The following is a 14,612-nucleotide window of genomic DNA, read 5'->3' as shown; positions in this document are numbered from 1 at the left end:
TGAAAAAGAAGCAGGACGACACTTCATGCTGGTTACGTAAGATTGGGTCAGGCATGCATGTGTTGCTAGACAAACACATACACACTAACACACACTTATACCAGTACCTCTATCAGACCAGGAAGGAGTGGATGAGACCGAATAGAAGGATGAAGGGAGAGGGGTACAGCCTAGAGAGGCAATCTTGAGTTCATTCTTCTGGAATAACTCAGAAGAGACAGAGATGCAGAGGAGAAGGAAAATAACCCGATGAGAAAGAGCCGAAGATAGAGCCTTTAATAGCTAGCAATCGTTTGATGGAGTCCTTTTAGTTTTGCTCCTTTGACGAAAATATCTATTCGGTTAAAACTATTCTGAGACATTGAAAAACCATTTGGGCTACAGCAGTGATGGCTGGTGGAAATTTTTCTAGGAAGGGCTGCAGTTATTGATCAATTTCAGCAAACATCCCAGTATGATGCTATTTTCTGCAGGCGCTTTTTTGTTTGTTAAGGAAAAGTAAAAAATATTTTTCATTTTATTCTTTAAATCACAATGTATGTATACACTGCAACAGCAAAAACTGAGGAAAGAAAATGTTACATTTGTTTAGAGCTTTTTCATATCTAACTACATGCCAATATGTGATACCAAACAGGACAACATGGAGATTCCAGCCGCCATCTTGACCTGACTGCATATATACTATCCATATGTACATAAACAACACTGACCCTCGCAAACTCCTCCAAAACACTCTTTTCTTAGGCGAGCATCCATTATTAAAACACTTGACCGCATTGAAATGTGCTCATGTCTTTACCTTTATTACAATCGTCATCCATCAAAACCTAGCGGCCTCTATTGGCCAGTCGCCACTGGGCTACACTTTGGGTGTGTGTGACAGGGGGAACTTGTTTTACAAAAAGAAACATGCTTGAGGTTGTAAAAGAGAAGCATATATGAATGGTAGAAAAGGCTTACCTCTAGATTTGAGCGAGCGTGTTTCAACACATCTCGCGTTCTTGACACTGGAAACAAACAAAAATAGTGAAGAGAAGAACAATAAGCATGAACAAAAGGAAGAGAAAAGAGAAGAGAGTCGCTCACGTTGATTGACGATGAATTGCTCCATGTTGTCTTTAGTGCGACTGGAGGTCCTCAGATTCTCCATCGTGTCTCTGAGAAGCTGCTCTTGCTCTGAAAACTTACGCCTAAGTGCGACAACCTCTTTTCTCAAAGACTGCTCCTACACAAACATTTAAAGAAAAAAACGTTTAGGATTACACCAATAACTAACATTCAAATTGGTTTTATTATTGGTTCAGTCAAGTAAAGGTGCATTCCTGAAATCCTTTTCTGTTGCTGTTGGTGTGAACTTCTTTTACAGGTACATGCACATGTGATGTCACAAAGAAGCACAAAAGTGGGTAGTGTTTCCAAAGACTGATTGTGATAGCCAAAATGTTTACTTTCTAAGTGCCCTCTGACCTTTTTAAGCTGCTGGGCCGAGGCCTCAGTGCTGGGTAGAGCCGCCCTCCAGAACATTCTCAAGAGAGAGCTTGTCTCCTCCAGAATCTGCTTCAGTGTTGTAGTGCTGGCATGCAAGTTCCTCACATAACCCTGCAAAGAGAGAGACAGCACGTCAATAACATTTCATTTGGAGTACTCAAAATTTTCAGCACGTTGCCTTTCTCCATTTTAGACTCGCAGCTGTTATAAAACTCTACAATAAAAGTAAATCTTAATATATTTCAAAATGTATTTTTTTTCCAGTCATGGCAAAGCTGAATTTCAGCAACCATTTCTGGATTTTTTTTAATTAACAGAAAGTTGAAAAGAATACCCTTTCTTAAAATATAAATATTTTTTTAAGAATTATGACTTTACTGACACTTTTGATCAATTTAATTCATCCTTGCTGAAGTATTTTCTTCCAAAAATTATATATATATTATAACATATATAATATATATACATATATACATATATATATATATATAACTTTTGAACCGTAGTGTATATATTGACTTTTTGTGAGGTCTATTAAATTATTTACTCATCTTCTGCAATATAATCTTAATTTGGGAGGCTTTTCTAAGTAAATATTGATATGTGACCCTGGACCACAATTTTTTTTGAAATTGAGATTTATACATCATCTGAAAGCTGAATAAATAAGCTTTCCATTGATGTATTGTTTGTTAGGATAGGACAATATTTGGCCGAGATACCTGGAATCTGAGGGTGCAAAAAAATCAAAACATTGAGAAAATCGCCTTTAAAGTTCACTGCATTCACTCACAAAAATAATGTTTTATAAATTTACGGTTCGAAATGAACAAAATATCTTTATGGAACATGATCTTTACTTAATATCCTAATGATTTTTGGCATAAAAGAAAAATCGATAATTTTGACCCATACAATGTATTGTTGGCTATTGCCACAAATATACCCGTGCGACTTGTGACTGGTTTTGTGATCCAGGGTCACATATATGCAATTCATTTAATCATCATATCATGCAATTAATTCAATTCCATTTTTAATTGTTTGACAGCCCTACTAAAATATATTCATATCTCTGTATTGTCTGTCCTCCTAGTATCACATCAGCCTTTCAATCTTAACTCGGATCTTTATACTGACCTCTGGTAGGTCATGTGATTCTGTGCTGGACTGCAGTGCCGCCTCCATTTTGCAGATAACCACCTTTCCCTCCAGTAGCTGCTGCTGAAGGGCACTGAAGTCATCTACGTGACCAATCATATGATGGCCCGTCCTGCAGGCGAAGGAGCCGTCAGGGGCCTCAGCTTCCAGATCTGCAGCAGACTTTGGCGAGTCTAATCAGAAGGTGTGCATTGATTAATCAGTTTTCTGTGACTTGCACTTAGTTGAGTGAGGTTTATCTCTTACTGTATATAAAACATCAAATGTGTTTTATATAAGACTCTTACCACTACCAGAAGACTTTCGGTCATCTAGTTCCACGGCTGGTGAAGCAGGGCTGGAGAACCCTGTATCTCGAACGGGGGGAGATGATGATTGGTCTACAGCAGACGGTTAGACCAAGGTTAATGGAAATATCATAAACATGGCACAATGAATCTGCAAATGTGTGCATTTAAGTCATGATAAACTTATTATACTGTAATTAATTCTCTCACCGTGGAATAGCTGTTTTCTGGCGGAGAGACGAGGCATACACTGGTCCAGCCTCTCTCTCAACTGCTGCTCCAACAAATGTATTTTAGACTCTCGCTCACGTAGGTCAAAGGTAGTAGAGTAGCCTAGAGTAGTAGAGGGCGCAATATATCAGTACATCAATGCTAGTTATCATTTTAATACTCTGTTTATTATGGTGTAACAGTACATTCATTCATACCAAAAGTTTTCAAGACGGGTCTTTCTATTAATGTGTACCGCTCGAATACATTTTGTTGTTTTAACTACTACATATGCGGAACGTAAGTTTTCCTCATAGGATGGGACAATATTGTTTATATCTATGTTGTCTTAAACATCAGACATGCTTTTTAAGAGCTTCAAGCGAAATCATAAATCTATATAGCTTGCCCTACTGTCAGATGTGTGTGCTGTTTAAAGCGACTTTTAAATTCACGCAAGTATTTCCATTTTGCATAAAAAAGCAAGCGAGTCTACTTTTAACTTGATAGACTTCAATGAACAAGTGCCGGCGTGCGTGTACACGTCAAATAGATGGAGCGGATTAGAATGGGAGTGCAATAATTCTAACCTTATTAACATTTTTAAGACATATTTTGAATCCAAAATTGTAAGCACTTCAAATCTCTTCCCCCAATTACAACAGCACCATACACTGCAGTGTTGTTGATGTACAACATGGGAACTGTTCCAAAACCACGTTTCCCATGTGCAAAGTGTGTGTTTCACATGTGACCACATGTTTTTGCACATGTGAAATTCATGTGGTTTTTCAGTAAACCACTGTATAATAAAAGTTTTTTTTCTCTGCTGTACCAAAAACATCCCGAACCATCATGACTTCAAAACCAAAATACGTACCGAACCGTCATTTTTGTGAACTGTTACACCCCTACTGTTTATTCAATCATCATTTTGTCGACCTATCCTGAATCTAAAGCCAGATGCACTTCTTGCAGAGATTTTTGTTGTAATTTTAATCTACAATCTAACACAATTTTCAGTAATTTTGCTTTATGAGTTTCAGGCAGATGCATTTGTTTCTTACCTGTATTGCTCTCAGTAGTGCCACAGACTCTCTGATACACCTGTAGTTCACACTGCAGTGTGTGCACTAAACATTGACACTCACTCAGCTGCTGCTGGAGAACATTCACTTCGTGCTGTAGCCTGTTCACAAATGTATACACACACACATTATTCAAAGCAGTCTGACACATTTTTGTCGAGGACAAAATCTCAAAACAAACACTGAAATTTCAAGAGGCCAAAAAGGGTCACTGTAGACTGACACTGTACCTGGTGCTGTTGTCCAGGCTGTTCTGTTTGTCTTGTTTGAGCTGTAGTACTGCCTGAGCCTGCTCTCTAATCTGAGCCTGCAGCTGTCTGCATTGATCCGCCCACCTGCCCGCCTCTAGCTCCGCCTCCTTTAACTGGCCACGCCCAGACAGAACCGCCTCTCTCAGCCGCTCCGTCTCTTTAATGCCATCTGCCCGTAAATGCAAAACATCTCAGGACTCAGGAGATCTTGGCTACATTTTTTTTTACTTAAAATAAATGAAATGTCAACTGAAATGCTAAATAAATAAGTGGAATTAGCTAAATAAAACTAGTTGACAAGGCCACATTTCTCATTTTCATTTAGCTTAAAGTCCCCCTGTGGTGAAAATCAAGGTTTTAATATTGTTTATATGTCTATGTGGTGTTTTTAATATGTTTTAACCATGTGTAAATTCATAAGTCAACACCATTGCTGAGTATTTTCTCCTTAAAACTGCAGTGAACCAAAGACAGTCTCAAAAACGCGGTTTGAAATCGCTGGTGTTTCTGACGTCACAAACTACCTTGTAACCAATCATATCAACGTGTGATCGTCAACGAGTGCATCTCTCAGCTGGTGTGAGTGAGTTGAGGCGGGGCCAATTTGCATATTCATAGAATCGCGTATACTAAATGAGGCAAGGGTGTTACATTCAAGCTATTTTAAGGCATGAAGAATTTTTTTTAAGGAAAAAATGCTTAAATGTGTCATTTTGGTGATCGAAGATGAGTTTTAAGGGATAAAATGATTGACTACAGGGGAACTAACTAAAACTGAAATAAAAATGAATAAAAACTATATCTATAAAGCATACCATCCTAATCATAATGCAATACTTAGAGCTGTAGTGTAGTACAATATAGTATGTATACTGTGCACAGTATGCAAATGTTCTGCATGCATAAAAAAAACCAGACTACAAAATGTGCCATATACTGTGCAACAGAGCTTCCTGCATGGAATACTGTATCCCACAATGCAATCGACTTGAGTATTATCTGATAATTATCTGACTTGATAATTTCTGCCAAATATTAAACACATCTTAACACAAAATTTTATTAAAAATGATAACTAGATGATAACTAACTAAAATGTATGATGAAAAACTACCTATGCAGTGTATACTGTGCAGTTTTCAGTATGCACTAAGCTACTATTCCATTGCGAACACTGACAAAAATTATGCTTGCTCATTTACTCTTAATATATTAAAGCTGGTATATAGTACTACTGCTAACATTCATTACAAATATAGTAGGACTAAGATCTTACTTGTCCTGGCCTGTTGGAGTTGGTCCTGCAGGGTGTGATTTTCCTCTTTCAGCACTCGAATCTCATTGGACAGCTGATTGACAGAATCAAGGCCTTGGATATAGATGTTAGTGGGTGCTCCTCCTGGCAAAAATGTAGATACATTTGAAACTTGTATGAAATATATAAACATATGCATACAAGCAAAAATATTACATTTTATAGCCAAAACACACTGTTAGACTTTCTGATTGGACGAATGTGAATGTGCAAGTCTCTGACCTCCATTTCGCGCAGAGGAGGCCAGTCTCTCTTCCAGCTGTTGTCTCAGACGGTCATTGGTCTGGATAGAATCTTCTAGACGCAATCGGAGAGTGCGAATTTCCCTAAGATGCTCCTCCATCAAGTCTGCGCCTGAAGTATATTATAAAAACAGCACGATAAGCCTTCCAAAATATATGACAACAACAAATTATTAACATCAGGATTAACTATGTGATTTCCACAGCTGGAGTACCTGTATGGCCTGACTGATATCCCGAAGAACCAGAGGACACGTCTCCATACACGCCTGGTCTTATTGGTCTTTGGCCATACATCATATCCCACATTGCACTGCTCTCCAGAAGGCTTGACCCTGATTTCATAGCGGGACTGGTGTGCCTGCTTCTGACAGGTGACTGTTCAAAGGCATGATGGGATAGTGGGTGTAAACTGCTATGGTCAAGCTGAGCATGGGAGCCCAGTGGAAACGCAGGGAGGGGTTTGATCTGAGGACCATGGTAGCCTGTACCGGGATAAGAAAACCAAATATTAATGGAGAGAATGCAAGCAGTGTGAGAATATACACATTACTGATCAAACCGTTTAGGGTCAATGAGATTTTTAATGTTTTTAAAATAAGTCTCTTATGCTCACCAAGGCTGCATTTATTTGATCAAAAATGATACAGTATCATTATTTGATACAGTAAAAACAGTAATATTGAGAAATATTATTGAATATGAGATGTTTTAAAGAATTAAAATGTAATTTATTTCTGTGAAATTGTCAGCATCATTACTCCAGGTTTTAGTGTCACATGATCCTTCAGAAATCATTCTTATATGCTGATTTGCTGCTCAACAAACATTTCTTATTATCAATTTTGAAAACAATATTTTTGTGGAAAACTTTTTCCATAATAGATTTTTTCTGACCAGTGTAAATGGCTTTACTGTTTACTTTAGTTTTAATGCATCCTTGTTGAATAAAAGTATTCATTTCAATTCTTAAAAAAAAACAATAACAATCTTACTGACCCCAAAACATTTGAATGGTAATGTACACTGAAATATGATTATATTGCAAACGCAGGTAAAAACATAATAACAAAATTTGCATGCCATCTATTTTCCTATTTTTAGTAAATAATTTCTTGTTTTATGGATAAATCTAACCAAATTTAGTGAGGTATATGCTTAAAACAAGAAAACAAAATCATGCCAACAAGGTAAGATAAATCATTTTAATTCACAATATATCCTCTAAAAATAAGTCTTTATTATATTACACAATTTCTTCAGTTCAGTCTTTAATAGAAGAGGTTTAGATATTTTTATTGGAAAAATATTTTTGCATGCGTATTAGTGAATCAACATTCAACGACTGCATAAATCATCAATAGATTCTCAAGTTTGATTGACAAAAAGGTTACAAATCAGTTTACTTTATTGTATTTCAATCAACTATCTTATTTTCTTTTTGGCAATAGCATTATTCCAGTTCAGAGTTCAAATCTTGCCTGTACTGAATCAGTCACAGAATTAGTATGAATTATTCAGTGCCACACACACTCAGATGCAGGCTCACTGTTTCCAAGCTGTTTCTGGAGCATTTGAAGCTCTTGGTGAACCTCTGCCAGTGAGAATCCCACACCATAAGGGTGACGGGTTCTCAAGGGATGGGTTTGAGGCTCAAACACAGGTGGAGAGGACATTTGAGGACAGTGAAGGGAGGTGGAGAAAGAAATGGAGCTGGACAGAGGTACAGTGGAGCGGCCTGATGGGAGGACACATGGAGAAAGAGCTACAGATACTTCATTGTGTGAAACTTTTGCTGGTCTATAGAACAAACTAAACCTTTTCATATATTATTAATTAAAAACAATACACTACCATTACAAAAGTTTGGGCTCTTTTTTAGGTATGATTTTTTTTAATGTTTTTGAAAGAAATCTCTTATGTTCACCAGAGCTGCATCTATTACTCCAGTCTTCATTGTCACATGATCCTTCAGAAATCATTCTAATATGCTGATTTGGTGCTCGAGAAATATTTCTTATTATACCATGGTCTGGGTGAATACTCGATTCTGATTGGCTGCAGGGTGTCCATTAAAAAGTGATAGAGGACACCTAGTAAAGGAGTTCTGGTGAAACTGACTGTTTACCGTTCGAAATTAATAAATAAATGCGCTGGCTAAATCAGCTGTGAGTAACCATAGCAACAGACAGTAAACTGAAGGGTTCTACGAGCTGAGCGGACTATAAATATCTCCGGTTGCTAAATAAACCGTCAGGCGTAACCAGAGAAACCAAGTTATTGTTTGTAAAAACTTTAGATTTCGATTGTAAAACTAATTAAAATATAAACTAATGTTTTAAAAATGTGTTATTTGGCAAGTGACTATGGTATAAGCAGGTTAATGCCCTTCGAGGTGTCCATTGTCAGGTATTAATGGACTTCGGACTTCGCTGCGCGTCGGACGGTTCATGCCTCGCCATCGTCCATTAATACCTGACAATGGACACCTCGTCGGGCATTAACCCTTACTTATTATCAGTGTTGAAAACAGTTGTACTGCATAATATTTTTGTGGAAACCGTGACACATTTTTGTTGCAGGATTCTTTGATGAATAAAAATTTCTAAACAACAGCATTAATTGGATATAAAAACCTTTTATAACATTATAAATGTCTTTAATGCATCCTTGCTGAATTAAAGCATTAATTTCTTTTTAAATCATACTGAACCCAGACTTTTGAATGGTAGTGTACATAGTGTACAAAATAACATTGTTATGAGAGATACTTAAAAGGGCATGTGTGATTTGGTACCCTCGCATTGCACTCTTCCTACCTGTCTGTGCCTGGGTTTCCATTGGCCTGTGTGGTGTGCATTGTATGCTGGGACAGGTGTTGGAGGACTGGTGGCTGTGAGAGGAAGTAATAGATGGAGGATTGGATGGATGTAATGAGGCTGAGCCTCTATGGTTGTGTGAATCTGAAACAAAACAGATGGACAATGAAAAGAGGTGAATGAGAAGCTAACCTGAAAATAATAAAGTGGGGAAAACATGATGAAATGTTCAAATATGATGATAATAAATTCAAAAACCTGTGGCACTTCTTGCTGCCTCCTCTTGGCCATATTCACTGGCAGCATCTAGTTCGGAGCACAGCTCAAGATCCTCATTGGTTGAGCCGTGGTCTTCTGACACAAAAGAGGTTCTGTCTGATTGGTCTGTGGCCACAGAGAGGGCGTGGCTGCTAGTAGGAGTATCCGTTCGTGGTTGTTGCTGGTCAAGTTTAGAGCGTAGGGACTCAATAAGTTTGTCTTTCTGTTGTAGCTCCTTACTCAGCCTGAGAACAGACAAAAATGACATTTTGCATAGATAGTATTTAATATTGAGCTAATTGTCTGCCATGAGATGACAGTGGGTTTTATGTTTAATGTACAGTTATGAGGAGCAGTGACTTTGGACCAATCAGATATCACAGTGGGTCGAGCTACCCAGCTGCAGAAATAGAAACCAACTGATCATCAAAATATCCTGTTGCTTGTTGCAGTTGTGGCTATTTATGATGGTCAGGACAAAAAACATAACCATTGAGCACAATCTGCAAACAAAAAATCTATAACTATTGTCAGAATATATACAAAATAAGCATTCTCACTTTTTCACCATTTTTCATTCAATACACAAGTAAATGCTTCTGCAAATTACCACTTAGGATTATTTTTGTTAATGTTCCACACACATATGATGAAGCGCTTCTGTCGAGGCTTCTCCTTTCTGTAAGTCAAATTTGCTGAACGAATAAATGTAAATGGCAGGTTCTGATAAAAGTGAGTTTTGGGTTTATTATGCTTATGTGGATTCAAATTAAGCGTGTTGTACATGCAAATTGTCACCATATTCTGTTTGGCACGTGCCAGGTGTGTCCCGCATGTAGGGCATTAGGCTAATTTTGTACCCACAATTTGTTCAAAGCTGGATTAATTAGGACCTGTTTTTGTTCTGTCTGAGCCAACACACACACACACACACACACACACACACACACACACACACACACACACACACACACACACACACACACACACACACACACATACATATGTTGGGTTTTCCATGTTTTATAGGGACTTTCCATAGACATAATGATTTTTATACTGTACAAACTGTATATTCTACCCTCTAAACACAACTCTTGCAGAAAAATTACTATATTTTGACATTTTCAAAAACAAACATAATTTATTATTATTTATAAGCTGCCTTCCTCATGGGGATTTAAAAAAAAAGTCCCCACATGGTCAAACATTTTAAGTTTTACTACAACGTAGGTGTTTCCCAGATCACACACACACACAGTTACACAGTGTGTGCCATCTCTCTCACACATGCTCTCACATCTCACAACACACTCACACGACAAAACCCGATGAAGTGTCTGTCGGCGCAGTGTGAATTGCCATTTACAATACAAAATGAACAACAAGTAAAACATTGCTCTTTCTTCTATTCCACACAGCAACTTTTTCAGAAGCTAAAGACCTAGTAAGCTGCCTTACTGTCTACATAGGCACCTGTCTTCCAAGACAACATCCTAACAGAAATGGAACCCCATAAGAGACATAGGCACCAAATAGAGCACCTCATGTAAAATGAACAGGAAACTCTCACAGGAAAGTTTGGGGTCAGTAAGATAAAAACATTTTTTTTTTTTATTCAGCAAGGATTCATTAAATTGATCAAAAGATAAAGTTAAGGCATTTATAATGTTACAAATATTTCCATTTTTAATAAATGTTTTTTTTTTTTTATCAAAGAATCGTGGAAAATTAAAGCAGTTTTTTCACAAAAACATTAAGTAGTCTAATTGCGAGTTAAAATGTCGCAATTCAGATTTATTTCAGACTGTGAGATAAAAACTTGCAATTGCGAGTTATAAAGTCCAATTCTGAGGGGAAAAAGACTGACTTTTTTTCCCCAGAATCGCAATTCTTCGCAATTTTGACTTTATAACACACAATTCTGACTTTATTTGACTATATTATTTATTTGATTAGCAATTATCCTTTTTATTTTTTCTTCCGTGGTGGAAACAAGCTTCCATGCATGAGACTTTCAAAAACATACAATAATCTTAACACCCCCAAACTTTTGAACTGTAGAGTACACAAACACAAATATTGGTTTAAATAGTTTTAAGTTTACAAAATGCTTTACACCCGTAAAACACCTTGAAGCTCTTACTTCTCAATCTGTCTGTGCAAGGATCTTCTCTCCCTTTCTGCCTGCTTCTTGAGAATAGCCAACTCTCTCTTCTGCACCTGCCATTCCCACAGAGAGAAGGAGAAGAGGGAGTCACGGTACAGGGGGCTGCTTTTGGACAGCATGTTCCTCCAAAGTGGAGCCATGGCCCCCCGACCAGCCTGACCCCTTATGCTCCCTTGAGGCCTGGTCACCGCCACTTCATCCTGACTTTCCAAACTCACGACTGGCTGGGAAACACAGAGGAGCAGGTCAGGGGCCGCGGGACCGGCACCCGGCGTGGTGCCTGTCAACTGGGTATCCGTGGTAACTGGGCTGCGACCATTCGTGTGACGAAGGAAGGGGGGTTTGCCCAGATTGAGAGTAGTGATGAGGGAGGAGTTGGGAATTCTCCAGCAGGCAGTTGGGCGAAGAGCAACGCAAATCCCGAGATTACACTAAATGCTAAGAAACTGATCTGTTTATTCCCAAACACAAAGGAGAGTTTTAATAAATCCACATATGCAAAAACACCAACTGTTGTGACATCCAGCGTGGCAGTGGTCTTACCCAAACTCTTCTTTTTCAAGTCCTTGCCGGACAACAGGAACAGATCAAACACATCCTTGAGGAACTAATCACAAAGCCAACCTGAAATTCCTGGTCTCCATTTCAAAGAAACATAAGCCACTGATGTTGAATGTTCAGTAAGTCCTTCTTCTCAGAAACCAGTGCTTTTCTATTTATTCCCAAAAGAGGAAAAGGCTAATCAGAGTATCTTCCTGAAACGTAACGTCCTTCCCCATCAGCTCTCAAACACAACAAACCCTCATGGTGAAGTGTGCGTGTATGTGTGGTCCTTGCCGTTGGGCTGAAGTGTTCCTCTGTGCATAAACAGGGTGCTTCAGTCAAAAGAGACACATCTGTGTTCCAATAAACAAACATAAAGCCTATCCAGACTATTAAATGCTTATAAAATTTGGAAACCTAAAAAAATATCTCTTGTAAATCATCACAGCATTGCTTTTGCTAAAAGTTCCTTCTTATTTCTGTATGGTTTTGCGTATCCGTAACCATCCAAATGAAGACATACATACGACAAATGAAAATACGACGATGTTCTGTCGTCCCTCCTCCTGTGGCATTCAGTCACACTCTTCTTTCATATAGCCTCGCATGTGGTCTACTCCTTCCACCGTCTTCTCATCTCTCCCGCTCTCTTTCTCTGTCAGCTTTAGCTGCCTCTGACCTATTTCACTCATGAGGTTTTAATAACTTAACCTGATTAGCGCGGAAGTCAACACCCAATCCAGAGACGGGTGGTCACAGCACAGCTACCAACCATGTGACAGCTCTGTCCCAGGGCAAATGTTCTCGAGAGGACACGGAAAACACACTTAGGACATCAAACCGATGCAAAATCCCCTCCGTTTTCACTCAATTACAAGCTCCAGCTAAATTAACCGAATGGCTACAAAATAGGGTTAAGTCCAGCCGTGCATCTGGTTGGCCATCTGCGCACCCTTTCTCTCGCTTTCCCCTCATTAAAGGCTGCAGTATTAGAGGCAAACAGAGACATTTCCAGAAGGAGATTACACTGGGTATCATCCTTTTCTGGCTGTGAGCTTCCATTATGACAGAGCTACAAAGGAAATAAGGGACGCAGAGGTGACATGCCACTACCAGATCGACAAAGATGGCTCTAAACTGCAATTAAAGCCATTAGGAAGATGACAGATCCACTGTGATGTAAGAAGGGAATTATATTATTGGTTAAATGGTCCTTTTAATGGTCCGGTTAAATTAGTCATGGTTTGGTAAGGTAGGGATAGGAATCATAAAGAACTTAATGGTTCCGGTTCCGATTCCTCTTAACAATATATTAAAAAACATTACTAAAACAAAACATATTTATTAATTTACTCATAATGTGCATCAACATTAACACTTAAATGCATGAATGTTTTGCCAATCATTATTACATATTAGGGTCTTCAGCGACCCGTATCTAACACAAATAGATCTCTACCTGTCACGATAATATAAAACTCTCCTGATATTAGAGTAACAGTTACAGAAGAATAACATAAAGCATATTTTGTTCGGTTTGAGCAGATGTTTAATATCATCAACACCGACCGTCCTCGTCAGAGCTCATTTCCCAGTACATTAAGCATCTGGCTCATATTCACGATCTCAAACATATTCTCAAAATTATAATTTTCAACATCTTCAAAATCAATATTTTGATCACTGACTTCATCAGATCCACCATCAAGTGACAGTGGCACTAATATTTGATTGCTTTCAGTCTTGCTCTGCAGTAAATTGCAGAATTTTTTATTAAATTATTGAGGAATACTTAGAGGAGGAGGGTCGTGAATGATGTCCCGGGTCACTTAAGACCCGAGGTATGCATTTAAGAGTTAACTACACATTGTCATTTGAACAACCAGGGCTGTTTACACAACACCTTTTCAATTAAAAACTGAAAACTTTTATGTGTTTTGGCCATTCAACTGCGTTTTGGGGGCCGGAAAATGCTAACTTTTGAAAACGGGATTCAAAGTGCAAGTTTTTGAAAACGATACTGTTATCATCTGCATGTAAACTACAAAAACGTGGAATTGTGAAAACGGTGACATCATGCGCATGCATATTACGCATTCAGTCTATAGGTGCGTAATGTTTCTCTATAAAGTGACATCGCCAACTACTAGCCTGGTATGAATAATAGTTTTTTATTACAGCTTTTTAAGTAGTTTTTGTGGAAAACTGTAAACAGGGATTGTTTGTCTGTACGTGAAAAACGCAAAGGAAAAACCTTTCAGTTTTTAGTACAACACTGTCTTATAAACATACCCTAACTCTCACTGTTATTTGTAAGCTAAAGTGATTGATTCACTAAAAGAACGGACTAATTAAAGTCATTTGTTCAGGAATCGGACTACACTGATTACGTGTATGTGTTTGATTCACTAAAAAGGACAAGCTATTAAGAGTACAATAGTCTACAATAGGTCGGACTACAATAGTCGGATTATACTGGTTGCGCTGCATGTTTTTAAATCACTACAAAGAATTACTTCATAAGAGTCATTCATTTGTGAATACACTGTTTGCGTTGTATAATTTTGATTCACTAAAAAGTATCAGTGTATGAGTCAAACATTTGGAAATCGGACCACAAAGTAGGTTACGCTGTATTTTACGACAGTGTAAATACAGTAGTGGTGTTGCGGCACCGCTGAATGAGTAGTGCAAGAAAATCTTTTTTTTTTTTTTTTTACGGTGTTCCATCTGTATCGGTTAAAAATTGAATGTGCGAAACCCGTTAATACAACCAA

The 14,612-nt window shown here is 38.1% G+C and overlaps 1 protein-coding gene across 9 annotated transcripts in view; it reads right to left on the bottom strand.

The window, feature by feature from the left end:
- Positions 1–14,612, bottom strand: part of pde4dip (phosphodiesterase 4D interacting protein) — a 66,015-nt gene that overhangs the window by 2,463 nt on the left and 48,940 nt on the right. For 4 of the 9 annotated variants that reach the window (XM_084091153.1, XM_084091154.1, XM_084091148.1 and 1 more), the window contains 15 exons: positions 9,123–9,367; positions 8,865–9,008; positions 7,595–7,783; positions 6,261–6,530; positions 6,026–6,157; positions 5,765–5,887; positions 4,468–4,657; positions 4,217–4,338; positions 3,150–3,272; positions 2,940–3,032; positions 2,632–2,825; positions 1,471–1,602; positions 1,090–1,228; positions 964–1,010; positions 108–198 (listed from right to left, as the gene is read on the bottom strand). In XM_084091153.1, the coding sequence (XP_083947279.1) occupies positions 108–198; positions 964–1,010; positions 1,090–1,228; positions 1,471–1,602; positions 2,632–2,825; positions 2,940–3,032; positions 3,150–3,272; positions 4,217–4,338; positions 4,468–4,657; positions 5,765–5,887; positions 6,026–6,157; positions 6,261–6,530; positions 7,595–7,783; positions 8,865–9,008; positions 9,123–9,367 (2,234 nt within the window). The remainder of the gene's footprint in view (positions 1–107; positions 199–963; positions 1,011–1,089; positions 1,229–1,470; positions 1,603–2,631; positions 2,826–2,939; positions 3,033–3,149; positions 3,273–4,216; positions 4,339–4,467; positions 4,658–5,764; positions 5,888–6,025; positions 6,158–6,260; positions 6,531–7,594; positions 7,784–8,864; positions 9,009–9,122; positions 9,368–14,612) is intronic. The other 5 variants (XM_084091156.1, XM_084091155.1, XM_084091151.1 and 2 more) reach the window with 4 other exon arrangements.

Source organism: Abramis brama (assembly GCF_963993115.1).
Source record: "Abramis brama genome assembly, chromosome: 18".
In the NCBI taxonomy this organism is placed as follows: Eukaryota; Metazoa; Chordata; class Actinopteri; order Cypriniformes; family Leuciscidae; genus Abramis; species Abramis brama.
This window is presented reverse-complemented; position numbering and strand designations above follow the sequence as displayed.